Here is a 22,043-nt window from a genome sequence, read left to right as displayed (position 1 = left end):
TTAAAAAAAGCGTTAAAAATTGCAAATACTTTTCTTTCAAAAAATGCTGACACTAAAATCTTGAAAAACATTCCTTTAAATCTAGAAGCTACAATGGGCAACAATGTGGTGGGGGGCCAGTGTGATGGTGGTCAACAGTGGGAGTGTCTTCAACCTCTAGGAACAGCCCTTCACACCATAAGTAAGTCTCCAAAAGTTTCAGATGAAACAGAGCTGAAAGGCTCTAAGAGCACTTAATGCCCGCAGGCGCCAACTGTTTATCTCGTTTTTGAGGACGAAAAGTCAAAAGCGTCAGAATCGGTCAAGCGAAAAATCGCAAAAAAGACCGACAGGACTAATATAATTGCTACAAATATCGTTTGAGGGGCAACTAATAAAAAAGACCAGCAGTACTAATGAGATTGCTACAAAATTTATTTGAGAGTAATTAATCAATTATGTCAACCTGCTAACTAAATATCGCTTTAGTCGTCTTTTTCGCTTTTCGCAAAATCTCTGTCACCTAAGAGGGCTTTTAAATATCAACTTAAAAGAAAAGCTTCCAGATTTCGCCGTGAAAATGTTCAAAACTATTTTTTCTCTCTGGAGTTATGTCAAGTAGCCCATCTGCAAGACTTAAAAAACTTCCTTGGCCAGTAATGATCGTTAAACTCAGAAAAAGACAAAAATATTGAAAAAATTTGAAAACAATTGCAAATTTCAACAAAATCTTGCTAAAATTCAAGACATCAAAATCTTCAAAACCATTTCATTTTCTCGAGACACTAACCAGTATCCCTATTTCAAGCTTCAAATAGTTTCACTGGCTTATAAAGATCCAAAAACTTGGAACATGATAATAAGTTACAGAAAATTTTAAAAATAAAATTTTATCAAAAAACTGCTAAAGCTTGAGTACTTAAAATATTGATTACCATTCGATTAACCCTAAAAACTATGCAACAGCTTATCACCAAACCTTGGAGGAGGTCCCTAGGACCCTGGTGCCGGAAAAAATGATATAAATATTTTAAAAAAAGCGTTAAAAATTGCAAATACTTTTCTTTCAAAAAATGCTGACACTAAAATCTTGAAAAACATTCCTTTAAATCTAGAAGCTACAATGGGCAACAATGTGGTGGGGGGCCAGTGTGATGGTGGTCAACAGTGGGAGTGTCTTCAACCTCTAGGAACAGCCCTTCACACCATAAGTAAGTCTCCAAAAGTTTCAGATGAAACAGAGCTGAAAGGCTCTAAGAGCACTTAATGCCCGCAGGCGCCAACTGTTTATCTCGTTTTTGAGGACGAAAAGTCAAAAGCGTCAGAATCGGTCAAGCGAAAAATCGCAAAAAAGACCGACAGGACTAATATAATTGCTACAAATATCGTTTGAGGGGCAACTAATAAAAAAGACCAGCAGTACTAATGAGATTGCTACAAAATTTATTTGAGAGTAATTAATCAATTATGTCAACCTGCTAACTAAATATCGCTTTAGTCGTCTTTTTCGCTTTTCGCAAATTCTCTGTCACCTAAGAGGGCTTTTAAATATCAACTTAAAAGAAAAGCTTCCAGATTTCGCCGTGAAAATGTTCAAAACTATTTTTTCTCTCTGGAGTTATGTCAAGTAGCCCATCTGCAAGACTTAAAAAACTTCCTTGGCCAGTAATGATCGTTAAACTCAGAAAAAGACAAAAATATTGAAAAAATTTGAAAACAATTGCAAATTTCAACAAAATCTTGCTAAAATTCAAGACATCAAAATCTTCAAAACCATTTCATTTTCTCGAGACACTAACCAGTATCCCTATTTCAAGCTTCAAATAGTTTCACTGGCTTATAAAGATCCAAAAACTTGGAACATGATAATAAGTTACAGAAAATTTAAAAAATAAAATTTTATCAAAAAACTGCTAAAGCTTGAGTACTTAAAATATTGATTACCATTCGATTAACCCTAAAAACTATGCAACAGCTTATCATCAAACCTTGGAGGAGGTCCCTAGGACCCTGGTGCCGGAAAAAATGATATAAATATTTAAAAAAAAACGTTAAAAATTGCAAATATTTTTCTTTCAAAAATTGCTGACACTAAAATCTTGAAAAACATTCCTTTAAATCTAGAAGCTACAATGGGCAACAATGTGGTGGGGGGCCAGTGTGATGGTGGTCAACAGTGGGAGTGTCTTCAACCTCTAGGAACAGCCCTTCACACCATAAGTAAGTCTTCAAAAGTTTCAGTTGAAACAGAGCTGAAAGACTCTAAGAGCACTTAATGCCCGCAGGCGCTAACTCTTTATCTCGTTTTTGAGGACGAAAAGTCAAAAGCGTCAAATCGGTCAAGCGAAAAATCGCAAAAAAGACCGACAGGACTAATATAATTGCTACAAATATCGTTTGAGGGGCAACTAATAAAAAAGACCAGCAGTACTAATGAGATTGCTACAAAATTTATTTGAGAGTAATTAATCAATTATGTCAACCTGCTAACTAAATATTGCTTTAGTCGTCTTTTTCGCTTTTCGCAAATTCTCTGTCACCTAAGAGGGCTTCTTAAATATCAAAACTTAAAAGAAAAGCTTCCAGATTTCGCCGTGAAAATGTTCAAAACTATTTTTTGTCTCTGGAGTTATGTCAAGTAGCCCATCTGCAAGACTTAAAAAGCTTCCTTGGCCAGTAATGATCGTTAAACTCAGAAAAGGACAAAAATATTGAAAAAATTTGAAAACAATTGCAAATTTCAACAAAATCTTGCTAAAATTCAAGATATCAAAATCTTCAAAACCATTTCATTTTCTCGAGACACTAACCAGTATCCCTATTTCAAGCTTCAAAGAGTTTCACTGGCTCATAAAGATCCAAAAACTTGGAACATGATAATAAGTTTCAGAAAATTTAAAAAATAAAATTTTATCAAAAAACTGCTAAAGCTTGAGTACTTAAAATATTGATTACCATTCGATTAACCCTAAAAACTATGCAACAGCTTATCATCAAACCTTGGAGGAGGTCCCTAGGACCCTGGTGCCGGAAAAAATGATATAAATATTTAAAAAAAAACGTTAAAAATTGCAAATATTTTTCTTTCAAAAATTGCTGACACTAAAATCTTGAAAAACATTCCTTTAAATCTAGAAGATATAATGGGCAACAATGTGGTGGGGGGCCAGTGTGATGGTGGTCAACAGTGGGAGTGTCTTCAACCTCTAGGAACAGCCCTTCACACCATAAGTAAGTCTCCAAAAGTTTCAGTTGAAACAGCTGAAAGGCTCTAAGAGCACTTAATGCCCGCAGGCGCTAACAGTTTATCTCGTTTTTGAGGACGAAAAGTCAAAAGCGTCAGAATCGGTCAAGCGAAAAATCGCAAAAAAGACCGACAGGACTAATATAATTGCTACAAACATCGTTTGAGGGGCAACTAATAAAAAAGACCAGCAGTACTAATGAGATTGCTACAAAATTTATTTGAGAGTAATTAATCAATTATGTCAACCTGCTGACTAAATATCGCTTTAGTCGTCTTTTTCGCTTTTCGCAAATTCTCTGTCACCTAAGAGGGCTTCTTAAATATCAAAACATAGCTGGCAGATTGCCAGAAAACAGCCGCAATAGATTAGTAGATCAGCAGTCTAAAGAAACAGTAAAAAGACAGACCAAAAAAATTCGTCTTTTCATTGAAGGCTGATATGTTATATATATTTTGATTAAAAATCTGTACAAGTTTTTGCTGCCTCTATTAGCTGATCTCAAATAACCTTCATTTAGAGTGACACACACCCATTTGACCTTATCTCTTTGAATTAAAGTAAATAAAAGACAATTTCAAATTGAGGAAGTCATTTTTGAGAGTGAGGTAACTCAAATGTGACCAATAATTTAATCACGCACATGAACAAAAAAACTCGCTCCACTAAGAGGGAAAAATGACGTCACACATGCAAATCAGTTGAAATTGCATGAAAGAATGAAAAAAAAGTGGCTGCGTCTGTGGAATGGGAAAACCATTTAGAAAAAAATCCGATCCAAAAAAACAGTAAAAATCAGAGTGAAATTGCCGCATGTGAACAAAAAAACAACTAACGAGAAGCCGAATTTTTGTTCAAACACCATTTTCGCACTCTACTTTAAAATTAGAGCGAAAAAAAATCACGACGCAAAACCACTCGCATTTTCGCTCCATTTCCTGTTTCGGCGTGACCAAAATCACTACTCCAATTTGACTTCAAAAATCATGAAAATGTGTGAACAGATCTTAAAAACATAGCCGGAAGAATTCCGGAACCAACTCGAAGCGTCAAAACTCCAAACACAAAACCACAATTGCAGCGGAAGCCATTACCTTTTGTATTAAACCATTAACTCATTACCTCCTGAGGTCTGATCTAAACATTGGTGAAACTTAAAACCGCTGTTACCAAGAGAAACAAAATGCAGCAAAATTTTATAATATTGAAAACGTTTGGTAACGTTAAAAAATCCGAAACAATTAAGATGATCAAAATACTGATAGGTTGAAAATAGTGCCAAGGCTATCAATTGCCCCCAAATAATTCACGCTTCTAATCTCAAAGATCGGGAAAGCAAATGGCAGATAATAATATTAGAAACTAAGTTAAAAAAGAATGCTCAAATTTAAGAATTAGAAAACTACTAAAATTACACTTCTAATCACTGCAATTAAGACCAAAAACAGCACATACTTCTTCCTTGTTGTACATATGCTAGACAACAAGAATTCATACTAATTCAAAAATTAAATTGATCATAGAAAAGACATCAGCAGCAGGAGAATATTCAAAGACAAAAAATCGTTCAAATTAATACCAAGGCGTGAAGAAAGTTGCAGTAAAAAGTAATAAGTGGACATTTTGGAAAAGGCTTGCTAGCAAACTCTCAGTACTGCCATATGTTGAATGAAATCAATTGCAAACCAAAGAAATGACAAAAATCTAAGAGAAGGCTGAAATTATTCAATTTTTTCACAACTGAAAAAAATTAATATAACGAAAAAAATATGTGCCACAACAAAACTAGAATGTTACTAACTAGAATGTGAAGAATATGGGCGAAATGTAAGGAACACCGTAACAGAAAAACATTCTTGATTTTTGAAAGTTAAAAATCAAATTAAAAAAATCAAGAAAAACGAATACATTTCATTGTTCAGCATTCGAGACATAGAAAAGATAACTAGTCATCCGATACAAAGATCTATCCTCCTGAAGAAAACAAAAAAAATAGGAAAAAGCAGAATTCAAACATACGAAACATTGAAACATTTTGCAAAAAAAAATGGTCAAAAAACTTTTAAGACTGCATTTATGAAAAAGTTTTAACTGTTTTTCAAAAACTTAACGCCAAAGTGATTGAACTTTGATTGAAACGAAATTGAAACCCCTCTTCTTGCACAAAAAGACTGTTTCTAGTAAGTAAAACCAAATTAGAAGCCAAAAAACTGACAAAAATCGGAAAAAACTACCAAAATCGGATTAGCAAATGTACAATTTTATAAAACAAAACTATATCGAGGTAGAAAGAGGCGTTGCGTATATGAATTTTCAAAATGAAGTTGCCATATTAATTGATTTTTGACAAACAGACGGTTAAAAGATCCAAAATGACAAAAATTAATAGAAAAAACAAACGTTAACTAAAAAATCAAATATGTGCCAATTTTGAACTTGAAACGCAATCTTCAGGCTCCACAAAACACAGTGGTATCAATTTCCGAGGTTGACAATTCAATATAGCATCGAATAAAAATAATCGCTACAAAAACCAAATTACAAGCAAAAAAATTGGGCCATTTAGACGAAAAACGGCTAAAAACGGTTACTTATAGGTGCCATTCAGTCAAAAACTACTTTTCAAAGTCAAAAAGTCATTCACTAAACGCAGCGCATGATCAAAAAACTTCTCTCGCTCAGAAAAAAATTAGTTCACACGGCAATTTTACTTACTTACGCTTTTAGGTCAAAACAGCGTCTGAACAAATAGTACTTCCGGTAAAAAAAACATTAAGAAAACCAATACTCCTCTTCGAGTCGTAAAAAAAAGACAGCGCCCCAATACAATTCAAATTCTTTGAATAGTAAAAAACCAAGAGAAGGCCAATAATAGCCCCAGCTATCGCTGTTCGGCTATTAAAAAAATAAATAGCGAAAGCGGAGTTTCACATAAACCTTCATACCCTAAGCTTAGCTGCTGGCACCCACGCCATTTAACCTCGGAGTCTCCCATAAAGGATAAACTCGCTCCGAAATTCTTTAGAATTACTATAGCCACAATGATATTCAACGTGGCTTCAAATTTCTTAAAAACGAGCTCATGAAAATGTTACCTGAGCTGTGACGTCAATTCGGAATACTGTAGAGTCATACTTGTCCAACCTCTCCCCTGTGATCTTCACTGTGTACTTGCCATCAATTGGACCCAAAACTTGCAAAGTAAAACCGCGGATTCGTTCTTGTCCTGAAATATTCAAACACCACAATTAATTTCCTGCATTCAAAATTAAACAGTGGCTCTTCAAAAACTTTGAGATTTTACTTATATTACCGAATGTGCATTTCTAAAAGACTGGAAAAGAAAATTATTGTAACTGTTGTAACTTCGCCTAGTTTTCTTAAATCTATTAAAAACAGATTAGACGTTTGCTTTACTACTGAGAGAACTTTTCTACTGAGAGAAATTTAAGCAAATGCAATGAGAAAAGAAAGACAGTCAGTTTAGAATAGAGAAAGATTTTTAACAGAAGAAGTGAAACAGATTAAATATTGACAACATAAGATGAAAACAGAAAATGTTGATTATTATTGTTATTAAAAGGAAGCTGTTTAATTTTTCCTGGGCTGCTTTGACATCTAGGACTTGCTTCGATTCAAAAACGAAAAATAATGAAAGGAAACGATTGACATATGACAAACAACTAAAACAGAGGATAAACAGAAATTAAAATAACACAAAAGACTCAAAAACGACAGCAGACCGATGTACAAAATTTTGGAAAGAAATCTAACAAATTCACTTAAATACATTTCCCTAACCGTCTCATTGTACTATCTGTCAAGACGACAGTCTTTCGTAAGATCTTACGGCCTCACCGTCATTATCAAAATTCTAATAACATAAACCGACTAACGTCGGACGATTTGCTCTCGACAACTAGCGAGGCAACCAGTTTAGTAGGGGGCATAGGCTAGAGAAAATTTTATGGTGCTAAGACTTGTGACTTAGGAGGGTGTCGAACCCATCTTCTCACGGACAAAAATCGGGTACAAACCTCTACGCTACACGGGCTATATACAATCATCGCTCACAATTGCTTTTAGTTTAGCTACAGACTTAATTTCTGAATTCACGAAATTCAATTCAAGTTCCATAAGAAAACAGTCAAGCAAAAATTTCACATAGAAAAGACAATCTTCGTTCGAGAGCAAAGAAAATCCTGCAATATAATCATCCTAGTTCAATTCGAGTATCCAGTAAGCAAGTTCAAAACATTCGATTGCTGCTGGTGACAAGATAAAAAACAAAGATTAACAAACTAAACATCGAGCAAATTGCTATCGAACGGATGGCTTCGTTAGTAGCTAGCTTAGATTTAGGGAGGGTAACTTAATCTTAATTGAATGGAGTTGAGGAGCGCGGAGGGGAGGGGGTGAAGTGGGGTGGGGGTCAAACTCTAATATCCACCCTTCACGAAATGTATTTATGTCTCGAAAACAGTTTCAGTGAAATGCATACTTAGAGTCTAGTGAGCCGAAGGCTCTTCGAGCCCATAGTGCCCTTAGGTTGTCACTTGTTATCCTGTTTTGAGGACAAAAAGTAAAAATGGCCAGACGAACAATCGATCAATCAAAAAATCGCATATTAAAGGCCAGAGGACGACAATAATTGCTACAAACCTAATTTGCAAGCAATTAATTACAACTGGCCAAAGGATTAAAAATTCATGTATCAGATTATAACTGAGTAACGTTGTACGAATCAGTCTCAAATTACTCTACAGGTACGACCAGGCTTACGAACCCCCGACGGTTTAGCATAGAATCAATAGCAAAGATTTGATCATGCAACTTCCATTGAATTCAAAGCAATGGTTTAAAAAATATTGGAAAGATTACCGGAAAATACTCGCAGTTGATTCCCATAACCCGATTGGCATTGAAACAACAGAAAAAATTAAAACTGATTGATGTACGAAAAATATCTTTAAAAGTGCGAACAACTTTGATTTCATTTTGTTGTTAGACAATCATGTTTCATAATGAGACGATACAGGGGATAGCATCAATGCCAAAACGTATTAGAGATGTTAACTTTGACATGAAAGAACAAAGTTCAATTAGCGGGCATCTTAAAATTGGGCTTTATGGTTCTATAGTTGCTTTACTGAGCAACCTCTATTCAAACGCACTTCGAGCAGAATGAGCGAAGAATGAAACAAGCCTAGAGAAGTCGAAAAGATTTCATGAAAAAATTTGGAACAAACTGTGAACTAAGGTAGAGCGAAACAAATTTTTATTCCATGAAGTAAAATAAAACAGGAAAAGTCCTGAATTACAATCCCAAGAATTGAATCAACTAGGGACCCGACAATTAAAATTTTAACAGCAAGGTGAAGCTAATATAGACAGCAACGCCCTTGAATATATGCGCAAAAATTCAAAAAAAATCTAGAATTAATGAGAACTTTTCTTTCATATTTAGTGTTTCAAGAAGCACTAACAGTAACAGAATTTTGACTCTACGCATTCTTGGATTGCGCGAATCAATGACAGAAAAAAAGAAGCAAAAACTAATGAAATTGGAAACAATCAGAATCTCAGTGGCGTCGAGATGAGATAACATCAAAACAACATGCCTATATGTTTAATCACAGCATCTTATAAAACTTCAGATGTCAGAAAACACCTTCTAGCAGTTCTTCATAAAAACTGAGAACAAAGAGAAAAAACTTTAAAAAAAAACAAAAACATTAGCATTATTTTTGTAGAGAAAGTGATGAAATGGAAAACTTAAGAAATCAAGAAAAAACATAGCCAACAGATTGCCCGAATAGCTGAGAAAAAACAGACTTGCATGCAGTATAATAGAGATAGAAACAGATGCAGATCTAAATTGAAAATCGACGCCACTCAAAAACCTAGGTACAAAACAGTTAGCGATAAATTAATAAAGCTTGTTGAACCTCATTGCGCAGAAGCCTTTTCATTGGGGATTTTTATTACACATATTGCCGGAATAGCTGCGAAAGAATATACCTGCGTACCATATAATAGAGATAGAAAAATTGAAAAAAAATTGACGCCGCTCAAAAAACTAGGCTAAAAAACATTCATTGATAAATTAATAAAGCTTGTTAAAATTCATTCCTCAGAAGCCTCTTATTAGGGACCTTTACTGCACATAGGAGTTCCTTTGAGCTTAAACTAATTCACATTGAACTTAAGTTTTAAAGAGCATAAGTCATTTGATTGAGTGAGGTAAGTCACGTATGATCAAAATTACGCAAATGAACTAAAACCCTTTGTTAGAGAGAGAAGTGAGAAATGACATCACGCGCGCAAACGCCGCTAGTGAGAGGAAGAAGTCATTCAGAAAATTTGACTTCAGCTTTGCTGTGCGAACAAATGTAAAACGAAAAAGAGCGTAAGACGAAGAAAAAAATCAAGAGCACCACAATATAGCTCCGCTCAGCTTACAGCTTCGCCGCTATAATTAGATACACTTATTCCTCATTAGCAATCAAGAAATCTGTCATCATTGATACTCAATAATAAAATACGACCAAAATTTTGCAAAAAAATCAAAAGTCCGCTAAAAATTTTTAAAAATAAATGTAAAAGTCACGGAAAGCAACAGCTACAGACAAAAAAAATGATTTCCATTAACTTATTCCGCATTAGCTGCAGATAAGATCAGTTATTAATGACATTAGATGATAGGACAATAAGTAGAACAAAAACTAGCAAAACTAGCAAAAATGCACTTAATTTTATTTTGAAAAATAACAGCGTATAAAAAAGCTATGCTAAGAACTTAAACGATATATTCGATTAAGTTAGGCATTCTTAGCAACCGATGAGACTTTTCATTAAGGAAATAGAGATCAGACAGAAATGTGAACAAACTTGCAAAACTCAAAAACTCGAAAAGGTTACTTGAAAACAATTAGTAAAGTCATAGAAAGCAATAGCGTTGAACAGAAACAATACAATCAATTGAAATAAGCCTAATTTGCAACCTATGAAACCTGCCTTTACTAAAAAATAGTGTCAAAGTAATGAAAACCACTAGTCATGAGGTCTAACTATTAATTAGGTTCATGCCTCATTAGCAAACAATGAGATCTGTCATTATTGACACTAAGTGATAAATAATGACACAAAATGGGCAGAAATTAGACATTCACTGATATTTTATGACAACAAGTAGTGACAAAGAAGAGACACTGAACACAGAAGTTGAATTGCAGCACGTGAAAAACAACTAGCTTTCAAATACCAAAAAATTGCTTTAAAACATGAAAATTTGATAAATACCAATTTCTCATTCAACTTTAAAAGTATTTTGAATAAAAAATCAGCCCTCAAAACTACTTACACAACTCTAATTTTACTTCTCACTGACATTAAAACGCCGAAAAAAAGCGTGAACAGATCTTAAAAAGAAACCTAGTCGGACGACTCCTGAACCGACTCGAAGTAGATATTCGTTTAGACCCAGGCCAACTACTGATCAACCAAAACTCTACTCTACTGGTGCCTCTACTCATTCAAGGTTATTCTAGAAATATAATATTAAAAAACAGTAAAAACAACATGAAAAAAACAGATTTGCTCAAACGTGAGAAAAAGTGTGATTAAAATTTGTCAGAAGTTGCGACTCCAAAAAATGTAATGGCAAAAAACCGAGTAACGAAAACAAACATTTTTTATAAAAAAACTTCCTACAATATGCTGCTTCCCATCAATTACTCTGCGTGAACACTCTAAAACTTTTATCTGCTCGATCAGTGACCCATCCACGGCCTGCCTTTCAGAGACATCCTAAGCAGCAAATAAAAACGAATTTAAAAAATTACGAAATGAATTTGTATTATTTATTTTATATAAATTGCACTACTCAACATTGAATTATCATCTCTTAGCAACAATGCTTCTTAAATATCGTCGACTGACTAGCAAACGAAACAACTCGAGCAAAAGCTCAAAATCAGAAGAAAAAAGACGCAATTGAACCAAAAGTTGATTAAAATTACTCCATTTTCTCTAACAAAGACGAACAATTATAACTCAATATCAATCCAATCACAAGCTCACCAAATACACTTAAAAACTAAGCTGAACCATAAAAAGACCCAATTGCTATAAAGATATTGAAGACCAAAAAAAAACGCTAAAAAAGCGTTCCACCGGTTAAAATGGCAAAATGAGCTCAAAATATTATCTAAAAGTATATTACTTGCATCAAGTGGTGCAAAATACTTCATAACATAGTATTAATAGTCAAAATACATGAGAAAAATACCTTTTATTCAAAAATTAGTTAACAAAGCCGGCAGATTGCCGGAATAGCTGCGAAAGAATAGACCTGCGTGCCATATAACAGATACAGATCTAAATTGAAAAAAATCGACGCCGCCCAAAAATCTAGGCTATAAACATTCAGCGATAAATTAATAAAGCTTGTTAAAATTCATTCTACAGAAGCCTCTTATTAGGGACCTTTACTGCACATATGAGTTCCTTTGACCTTAAACAAATTCAATTTAAACTTAAGTTATAAAGTGCAAGTCATTTTATTGAGTGAGGTAAGTCACGTATGATCAAAATCTAATCACGCAAAAAACCAAAACACTTTTGCTAAAGCGAGTGAGAAATGACGTCACGCGCGCAAATCCCGTTAGTGAAAGAAAGAAGCCATTCAGAAAATTTGACTTTTTCAGCTTTGCTGTGTGAAATGTAAAACGAAAAAAGAGCGCCAGACGACGAAACAAAAACAAGTCCTGGCGTACAATTCAAATAATTTTCATTGAGTAAACAATAAAAGACTTATAACGGACTATGAGTTAATTGGGAAAACAGTTGAAAAAAATCAGATAAAAAAATTAAAAAACAAAAAAATCGGTGTCAAAATGCCGCATGTGAACAAAACACCAATAGCGAGAAATGAAAATTTGGTTCACACAAAAAACTAGGCCTAGAATGAGCTATTAAAGGATTGAAAAAAACATTTAGAAAAAACCAGATCCAAAAAAAAATCGAAAAACAGTAAAAATCGAAGTGAAATTGCCACGTGAACAAAAAACCACTAGCGAGAAAGCGAATTTTTGTTCAAACACCATTTTCTCACTCTACTTTAAAATTAGAGCAAAAAAATTTACACCGCAAAACCACTCGCTTTTTCGCTCCATTTCCTGTTTTGGCGTGACCAAAATCACTACTCCAATTTGATTTCGAATATCATGAAAATGTGTGAACAGATCTTAAAAAAAAAGTCAGCGCCCGAATACAATTCAAATTCTTTGAATTGTAAAAAACCAAGAGCACCGCAATATAGCTACGCTCAGCATAAAGTTTCGCAGCTATAAAAACAAAAAATCTCTTCGAAAGTCGCACTTGATCAAATATCGCTGCCTTAGCGAAAATTTCTTCACACTCACTTTCTCGCTTTCTTAGAAAACTGCATGAACAAAAACCACTCTCTTTTGCTTTGCTTTTGACTATGGCCTAAACACTTGTTTTCACGTGCGGCATTTGATTTTGCATTCTGCGAAAAGAGAAGTCACCGATTACAAAAATAGATCACCATAACTCCTCTTCGAGTCAGAGGACATCAGAACAATACAAAAATTGAAAAAATTTTTGTACTGAACCATTTTTTAAGTCCGATTTATTTAGATGGCATTTCGTCGTTGAACATACTTATGTTTCTTAGAGAGAGGCTACAGGGGCTACTATCAATATCAATAAGCATTAGAGATGGTAACTAAGACTTATAGGAACGACGTTCAAATAGCGGGCATCTAAAATTGGGCTTTTGGGTTTATCCCGTTTCTATCTCTGACTTCAATTTTTATACCGACTCTGTTCATTTTGAATTGCTTTGCTTAGCAACTGATGTTCAAATTCACTTTTAGCAGAATGAGAGAAGAGAGAAACTAGCTTAGAGAAGTCAAAAAGATTTTACGCAAAATGTCGAAAAAGCGGCAAAATGGTAAAGCGAAAAAAAAGTTTGACGAAGTAAAAAAACATAGCAGGACAAGTCCTGACGTACAGTTCAAAGAATTTTCATTGACTAAACAAAAAAATTAGACCAAGAATGGACTATGAGTGAATTGAGAAAACCATTTTTTTTTAAAAAATCAGATCAAAAAATAAAAAACAGAAAATCAACGTCAAAATGCCGCATGTGAACAAAAAAACTACTAGCGAGAAATGAAATTATAATTCAAACAAAAAACTAGGTCTAGAATGAGCTGTGCATGGATTGGTAAAACCACTTAGAAAAAAATCCGATCCAAACAACCGAAAAAACAGTAAAAAACAGAGTGAAATTGCCGTATGTGAACAAAAAACCACTAGCGAGAAACCGAATTTTGTTCAAACACCGTTTTCTCACTCTACTTTAAAATTAGAGAGAAAAAAATTCCGGCCGCGAAACCACTTGTTTTTTCGCTCCATTTCCCGTTTCGGCGTGACCAAAATCACTACCCCAATTTGACTACCCCACAAAAATCATGAAAATGTGTGAACAGATCTTAAAAAAAGACAGCGCCCCAATACAATTCAAATTCTTTGAATTGTAAAAAAAACCAAGAGAAGGCCAATAATAGCCCCAGCTATCGCTGTGCGGCTATTAAACAAAATAATACACAAGCAAAAAAAGCACGAGAAACGCAGTTACCAGGTACACGATACTCAATAGAAAGACAAATTTTTTTCGAATTGACAGAAAAATGGCAAAAAATGAAAATATTGACAGCGGTGACTACTTAGGAGCCACTATAATCAACCAACTGAAATTAGAGCAACTCGCGATGTTTCAAACTTCTGATTAAAACCATCTTTCTGGCACACAAAAATCAAGAAATCTTCAAAAGCAATTTGAAAGAGGCCAATTATTTCAGCGACACAGTTATAGATGTGCATTATTACAAACCTTCATAATTGATCTCACACTATTTCTTTGAAAACTGAAGGAGGTTTGTGTGAAACAAGTCTATTGATACTATTGATCGGAAAAATACTATTTATCGGAGGAAAAAAGTTAACACTTTTAAGGCTCCAGAGCTTTTTGAAGGGTCGAATTCCATATATATTAGAGCAACGAAAGCTTATATGCAAAGTAACGGTACAACTGATATCTGATTCAATTGATGAAATATCCACGAGAGCTGGAAACTATTATCGTCTGGAGAAGGTTTGGACTGGGATTTTTGTAGAAAAGCTGGAAACTATTATCGTCTGAGAAGGTACAAACCTTCTCAAACACTTCCAAAGCAGACCAGGAATCCAATTAAACGTGAAACAGAAATGTTTTCTTTAAAGTTAATTGGACACTATCTAATTTATGTTGATTTGAACCATTAAATAAACAGTCAGTAGATTGTGAACAGTAACCAACCCTCTGATACTAAAATGGAAATAATTACATTGAATTACAGCAGTCATTTTAAACTCTAGATCTGAGTGCCAAACAGTTGAAGTTATGCATATACAGCGCATTACGTAACTTTAAGCGGCAGAAAGTTGGATATGACATATTTCAGGTACAACTGATAACTTTCAATCATGGCAATGTTTGACAAAAATCCCATTCCCAGAATTTCCACAATTGGTGCATAATCTTCCTGTAGATTTTTCAGCACGCAGCTCGCTTGGACAGAAAAGTGCTGGGTGCAAAATGGTACATTTACAATTCACAGCATTGCAGGTTAATATGCAGTCTTGTCACAATATACACTGTTGCGAGAACTGGCATATCATGGTCCGAGTAAAATACACTTTTCATGCAATTTCTGCATCTTACAATTATTTCACACCAAGTTTCAACTCATAAACTGAAGAAAATGTGAGCAGACAATCGAAATTCAAGCTTTCATTTTCTCAAATTGACCCACAAACTTTGCCGCAATTACATTCAAATTAACTTCGATGCAACCCTAAATTCGGATACTTACTTTCCATAGTTCCATTGACAATGATAGTTGGCCGTTTCAGTTCCATGAACTCAGAACTCACTACACACTCAATGAACACGTTCTCCTCTGGTGATCGAATTATGAGGTCATCATGTTTGCACTGAATCTTAGGAGGACCTGAAACATACTAAGCTCTCCGAACAACAATGATGTCAGTAACAGAGCAACGCACTTAGCACAAACTACAAATCATTTTTAGTTGCAACAAATTGCAAAAATTTCCGAGAAACAAAAAAATGCGAAAATCATCAAAACTTTTTTATAACGATGTCTTACAAACAAGATACTTCACAGGAGCCATAAAACAACCAATCGCCAGAAGGGCGGATAATTTTCTAGGTCTATTGGAAAACAGCGCAAAGTTTTAAACAAGAAAAAATTAGCAAAAAGCTCAAAAAGTTCTTCAAACTCTTCAAAAAGATTGTGCTTCTCAAAACGTACTTCGAGCTGCTCAAATCTACTTATTTACGCACTTGCAGCACTAATTCAGTTGACTGAAACAGAAAAGGGAAGAGATAGATATTGACGCTATTAACCTTAATACTAATGCGAGCTAGCAAAGGCTCTAATAAATTTTGATAACCGAATGCACTATGAATTAATGACCGGTTTCTTTGGATTACAATCTTTTGACATAGACCGTATCTAGAGTTAAAGAATTAAAAAATGAATTCAGTTTAAACAGTGGGTGAGGTAATTCACGAGTCAAACGACAAAATCCTGACTTACGTAAAACGAAAAACATGATCAAAAGGTAAAGCGAATTTAAAAAAAAGGAGAGCGCCGGATTTATAGGCGTTGCGAGCCTGACGGCGACTATTAATTAGATGCTGTGGCGACTATTAATTAGACGCCTATAATTCCGGCGCTCTCCTTTTTTTTTAAAAAAAATTCGCTTTACCTTTTGATCATGTTTTTCGTTATACATAAGTCAGGATTTTATCGTTTGACTCGTGAATTACCTCACCCACTGTTTCAATACTCCATCACATACAGCAATGTGTCGGTACAGTGCGATGACAACTTCACTGAGGCACAAGGCATCAAAGTCAAGTTTGGCAACAAGATTACGGTGTTCAATATCTACATCCTCCCTGCATCCAGCTGTGCAAAGGCGTTCCAACCCAATCTGGAGCCTTTCATGGTAGAAGATTCTATCATTTGCGGTGATCTGAATGGCCACAGCAAGCTATGGCACTCAGCCATAGAGGAAGACCAAAGAGGCGCCACACTCACCCAGCAAATCGATGCGGCTAGCATGGTCGTCTTGAACGAGAACGCACCCACGAGAGTTCCGTCACAAGAAAGATGCAGCTCACCGGACGTCACCATCGCTCACCCCAACCTTGCCATGAGCACAGAATGGTCAGGACACTGCTTTTAGCTCAGACCATAATCCCATCATCGTCAGAGTGTCGCTTGAATCGAAGAGAATCACAACGGAGAGGCGAACCTTCGCTAATTTCCTCAAAGCGGACTGGCTGGCATTCAAGGACTTTGTTGAAGATCGCATCCCTCTCCTCCCGGTTGGCGATGTGCTCAACATGGAACTAGCCCTCAGGAAACTGCTATAAGCGGCAGCCAGAAAGCAAATCCCCAAAGGAAGGATTCCGTCTATTTTCCCTGGCTTCCCCACTGAAGCCGAGAAACTGACGCGGCAAAGACGATCTCAGGAGAGCCAACCCCTCGAACCCCAGAGTTCCCGAGCTGAATCAAGAAATCCAGAAGAAGATCACGAAACACCGACAGGATGAATGGATTCAACACCTCGAGGAATGCGACCTGCGGAAAGGCTGCAAAAAGCTCTGGCAAACCATCAAAGGTTTGAGCGGCAAAGCAGTCAATATCGGAAATGTGGCAATTAAGTTCGATCGAACCATATATGGAGCAACTGAATGTGCCATCAAGTTCAACCAGATGTATTTCCCCACGTGCAAGGATCCAAAAGAGAAGCGACATCGGGCCCTCATGCGGAAGATGAAGAATGCCCCCTAAGAAGAGGATCTCCTGGTCCCGCAAGAAGTGGAGGCAGCGATTAAAACCAGGAGCTCTAAAGCTCTGGGCCCCGACGAACTTGCACCATTGATGCTCAAGAAGCTTGGGACGAACGCAACGGCATATATCACAGAGATGTTTAATAGGAGCATCAAGCACTCGGTGATACCGGGCATATGGAAGTGCTCCCGCGTAATTCCCCTGCTAAAACCCGGAAAGCCAGCAGATCAGGCGAAAAGCTATAGACCCGTGTCTCTGCTCTCACCCCTCATGAAGCTGCTAGAGACTTCCATGCTGCCGTTTGTCCTCGAAAGCTTCAGCCATACAGAACATCCACATGGCTTTCGCAAGGGCCATTCCACCACCACTGCTCTTTGTGAGATAGATGATCACATAAGAACAGGCCTCAACAGAAGGAAACCCGCCCACAGAACCATTATGGTGGCCCTCGACCTTCGCGCCGCTTTCGATACGGTTAATATTAACAAGCTCATCGAAAAGATTGAGAACCTGAATCTGCATGTGAACATCAAGAGAGAGCTCAAGAGCTACCTTCATGGAAGGCAAGCAGAAGTCGAGTTCCGGAACAGCGTGTCAAAAGGAAGGACAATCAGCAGCGGCGTGCCTCAAGGAGGTGTTCTATCGCCTTGCTTATTCAACATCTACATGGCAACTGCTCCGATCCCTCCAGAAGACGTGAAGCTGTTAAGCTATGCCGACGATTGCACAGTTCTTTCCTCAGGACCAGTTATCTCCGAAATAGAGACGAAGAGCAAACAGTTATCTTGCAGTGCTCCTAAAATGGTTCGAGGAAAACAGCTTTGAACTTTCTCCTGGCAAATCATCGTTGACATTATTCACCACTTTCAGCAACGAATCAAGTAGAACGCTAAAAACAGAGGTGGAAGGCAACAGGATACCAACAGAAAAACACCCAAAAATGTTAGGAGTCACCTTTGACCCGATGTACAGACTTGGTGCCTATGCGAAAACCGTAGTGGATAGAGTAGCGAAGAGAAACAACGTCCCCTGTTCCCTAGCCGGGAGCTCCTGGGGGAAGGATAAAGAGTTGCTACTCACTACGTACAAAGCTACAGGGAGAGCCATCATCAACTACGCGGCTCCTGTTTGGTCCCCTGGTCTGGCCGATTCGCACTGGCAGAAAATCCAGAGATGCCAGAACTCTGCCCTGAGAAGCGCCACTGGCTGCACGCGGATGACAATGGAAGACGATCTTCACAACGAGAGGAAGATTCTACCCGTGCGAGACCACTGCCAGCTTCTATCAGCACATCTCTTGGCTTCACAGTCGACACACCATCCAAAACATGGAATCAAGGACCCAGTCAGCGAAAGAGACATGCGGAAGACCCTGACAGAAGAATTCGGTAGCGATGTTGAAAGTGCCACGGAAAGAAGCCACCCAAAATGGCTGAAGCGAGGCAACATCATACTTCACAGCAGGTTCGTCAGGAAATCCATCTCAAAAATGCGCAACAACAAGGTTCTGAATGCCCCGCCACCCCCCCCCCATTTCCGAGTCGGAGAAGAAGCTTCCCAGGAGTACCAGAGTCAAGCTCGCCCAACTACAAAGCGGCTATAGCAAGTTACTGAATTCGTACATGTCAAGAATCGACCCCGAAGTGCGTGACGTCTGCAAAAAGATTGCCAAGAGAGCCCGCATGACACGAAACATCTATTCGAGTGCAAGAAGAATCCCACCCACCTCACGATCGACAGCTTATGGTTGATGCATGTCGAGGCCGCGTCTTTCCTCGGGCTCTAAAGGCATATCTACTGACGCCGAAGTCGACCCCGGACGGCTACAACAACAACTATTAATTAGATCCAAATCGTAAAAAGCGAAGTAAATATAACATACAAAAGCGCATCTATCATAAAACATAGACGGCAGATTGTCGGAAAACAGCCTTCTGACGCGCTTGATGCACACGGGATAGAAGCAGAAAAAAAAGAGATAAAATGACCAAATTTTTTCTGTTCTCAGTGTCAAAAAGTTTCAATTTGTCGTGCAGTATGTTGGATTCTGAAACTATATTCAATTTAGCCTCTAAACTGAAAGCTTATAAGCTTAATACCAATGTCAGCTAGCAAACACTAATCAACTTTGATAACCAAAATTCTCAATGACTTAATGAACGCGCTTTATCCGTTTATCCCGTCTCTTGATTTTGATCTTTTGACTTTGACAGTATTTAGCATATTGCGTAAGTCAAAATGCCGCATGTGAACAAAAAACTACTAGCGAGAAATGGAAATTTGGTTAAAACGAAAAAACTAGGCCTAGAATACTATGAATGGCTTACGAAAACAATGTAGGAAGATATCCGATCCACAAAATCGAAAAAAAAGTAAAAATCAAAGTGAAATTGCCGCATGTGAACGAAAAACCACTAGCCAGAAAGCGAATTTTTGTTCAAACTCCGTTTTCTTATTCTTAAAATAAGAGTGAAAAAATTTCACGCCGCAAAACTACCCGCTTTTTCGCTCCACTTCCTGTTTCGGCGTAACCAAAATCACTGAAAAATCAAGAAAAAGTATGAGCAGATCTTAAACATAGCTGGCAGATTGCCAGAAAATAGCCGCAAGAGCTTCGTAGACCTCCTGCAGTTTAAAAAAACAGTAAAAAAGACAGACCAAAAAAAATCGTCGTTTCATTGAAGGCTGATATGTTAAATTTTGATTAAAAATCTGTACAAGTTTTTGCTGCCTCTATTAGCTGCTCTCAAATAACCTTCATTTAGAGTGACACATTCCCATTTGACCATATCTCTTTGAATTAAAAAAAATAAAAGTCAATTCAAGTGAGGAAGTCATTTTTGAGAAGGAGGTAAGTCAAGTGTGACCAAAAATTTAATCAAGCGAATGAACAAAAAAAAACTCGCTCCACTAAGAGCAAAAAATGACGTCACACACGCACTTCAGTTGAAATTGCATGAACGAATGAACAAAAAGCAGATTTGAAGTGGTTGTGACATCATATGGTCGTAACAAAAATCGCAACGACGAAATAAAAAACATAGCAGGACAAGTCCTGAGGTACAATTCAAAAAATTTTTATTGACTAGACAAACAATTAGACCAAGATCAGACTATTTCTATTTCTATTTCAATTTCTATTTCTCGCTTATGGTTTTTTGTTCACATGCGGCAGTTTTTTTAAGATTTTTTTAACTGATTTTTTATAGAAATGGTTTTCCCAATTCACACATAGTCTGATCTTGAAAACCATTTCTATAAAAAATCAGTTAAAAAAATCTAAAAAAACTGCCGCATGTGAACAAAAAACCATAAGCGAGAAATAGAAATTTGGTTTAAATTGGTTCAAACTCAAAACTAGGCCTAGAATGAACTATTAATTGATTGGGAAAACCACTTAGAAAAAAATCCGATCCAAAAAATCGAAAAAAATCGTAAAAATCAGAGTAAAATTGCCGCATGTGAACAAAAAACCACTACCGAGAAACCAAATTTTTGTTCAAACACCGTTTTCTCACTCTACTTTAAAATTAAAGCGCGCCACAAAAAATTCACGTTGCAAAACCACTCTCTTGTTCGCTCTATTTCCTGTTTCGACGTGACCAAAATCACTACTCAAATTTGACTTCAAAAATCATGAAAATGTGTGAACAGATCTTAAAGATAGCGCCCCAATACAATTTAAATTCTTTGAATTGTAAAAAATCAAGAGAAGGCCTATAATAGCCCCAGCTATCGCTGTGCGGCTATTAAAAAAGAACAGCGCCCCAATACAATTCAAATTCTTTGAATTGTAAAAAAAAGGAGAGCGTCTAAATAATAGCCGTTGAGAGGCTGACGGCGGCTATTAACAAACTGCTAGTTATATAACATAGCCGGTAGACTGCCAGAGTAGCTGCGAAATAGACTTGCGTGCCGTGAAATATAGATAGAAACAGATGGACATGAGTAGAAAAAAAAGGTTATCGCGGCCATTCGAAAATTTAATTCAAAACTAACGAAAAACTGGTCATGCGAAAAATCGCTTGAGAGACGAATATATTTGCTACAAAAAATCGTTTGAGAGCAATTAATCATTCTTGTCCCAGTTTCATGCTACTAACCGATTACTCGGACATCATAATTGATTGATTTGGATCCATAGAAACACGAGTAGGTTCCAGCATCACTCTCTTGTGGGTTCTCGAAGAACACAGTGTAGTCTGTCCTGTATATCTCGTCCTTTCCATTTCCCGATGGATCCATATAAGGCAGTTCCACAATTGTGCCATCTTTCCTTATATGGACTGTTCTCTGCTCCTTAGGAATGCAGGTGAAAAAGGAAGGTTGGCCACGAACGAACAAGTAGATTGACGCCATGTCCGGGAAGAATCCGTTGTTGTTACCTGTACAGTACGAAAAGAACCATAAATTTTTAAGGATAGCTACAAAAGCAAAAACAAATTGCTAGAACACAAACTGGAAGCGATAAAGATTACTAAATATAAATGAAGCTTAGAAACTGACATCGATGTTACCTTTAGGCGAGTCTAGGAGATAAAACCCAACGAAAAAAAAAACAGCCTGATTTCAATAGGAAATAAACCCCAGCAGAAATCATTAAATTCTTTGTTTGTGATAGTGTCATATCAAGTCCCGCGTTCCGCAAGGCATGACAATGGTCCGAGAGGTATGGCCAAATGCGCAGCTCTTTAGCAGGCAATCGGGGGGTTTATTTCAATGGGGGTATATTTTTCTTTGGTTTTTTAAACCCAAATTTAGGTGGGTTTCTTTTCCGAAATCGCTTTGAGGCGTACATTAAAATGCTTTTTAGAGAGGTTAATGGAAATTTTTAGTAAACACTAAACGTGATCTACTG

The 22,043-nt window shown here is 36.7% G+C and overlaps 2 protein-coding genes across 11 annotated transcripts in view; one reads left to right on the top strand and one right to left on the bottom strand.

Moving 5' to 3' along the window:
- LOC142348160 (uncharacterized) overlaps positions 1–22,043 on the top strand; it is a 586,343-nt gene that overhangs the window by 422,665 nt on the left and 141,635 nt on the right. The gene's annotated exons all lie outside the window — the stretch shown is intronic.
- The window catches only part of LOC142348158 (neuronal cell adhesion molecule-like), a 150,218-nt gene that overhangs the window by 94,110 nt on the left and 34,065 nt on the right, over positions 1–22,043 (bottom strand). For all 10 annotated transcript variants that reach the window (XM_075399381.1, XM_075399377.1, XM_075399372.1 and 7 more), the window contains exons 6-8: positions 21,289–21,570; positions 15,170–15,307; positions 6,320–6,450 (exon numbers count right to left, since the gene is read on the bottom strand). In XM_075399381.1, the coding sequence (XP_075255496.1) occupies positions 6,320–6,450; positions 15,170–15,307; positions 21,289–21,570 (551 nt within the window). The remainder of the gene's footprint in view (positions 1–6,319; positions 6,451–15,169; positions 15,308–21,288; positions 21,571–22,043) is intronic.

Source organism: Convolutriloba macropyga, chromosome 10 (assembly GCF_964194025.1).
Source record: "Convolutriloba macropyga chromosome 10, txConMacr16.3, whole genome shotgun sequence".
NCBI classification, from domain to species: Eukaryota; Metazoa; Xenacoelomorpha; order Acoela; family Convolutidae; genus Convolutriloba; species Convolutriloba macropyga.
The sequence above is the reverse complement of the archived record's forward strand: the minus strand, read 5'-3'. Positions and strand labels throughout refer to the sequence as shown.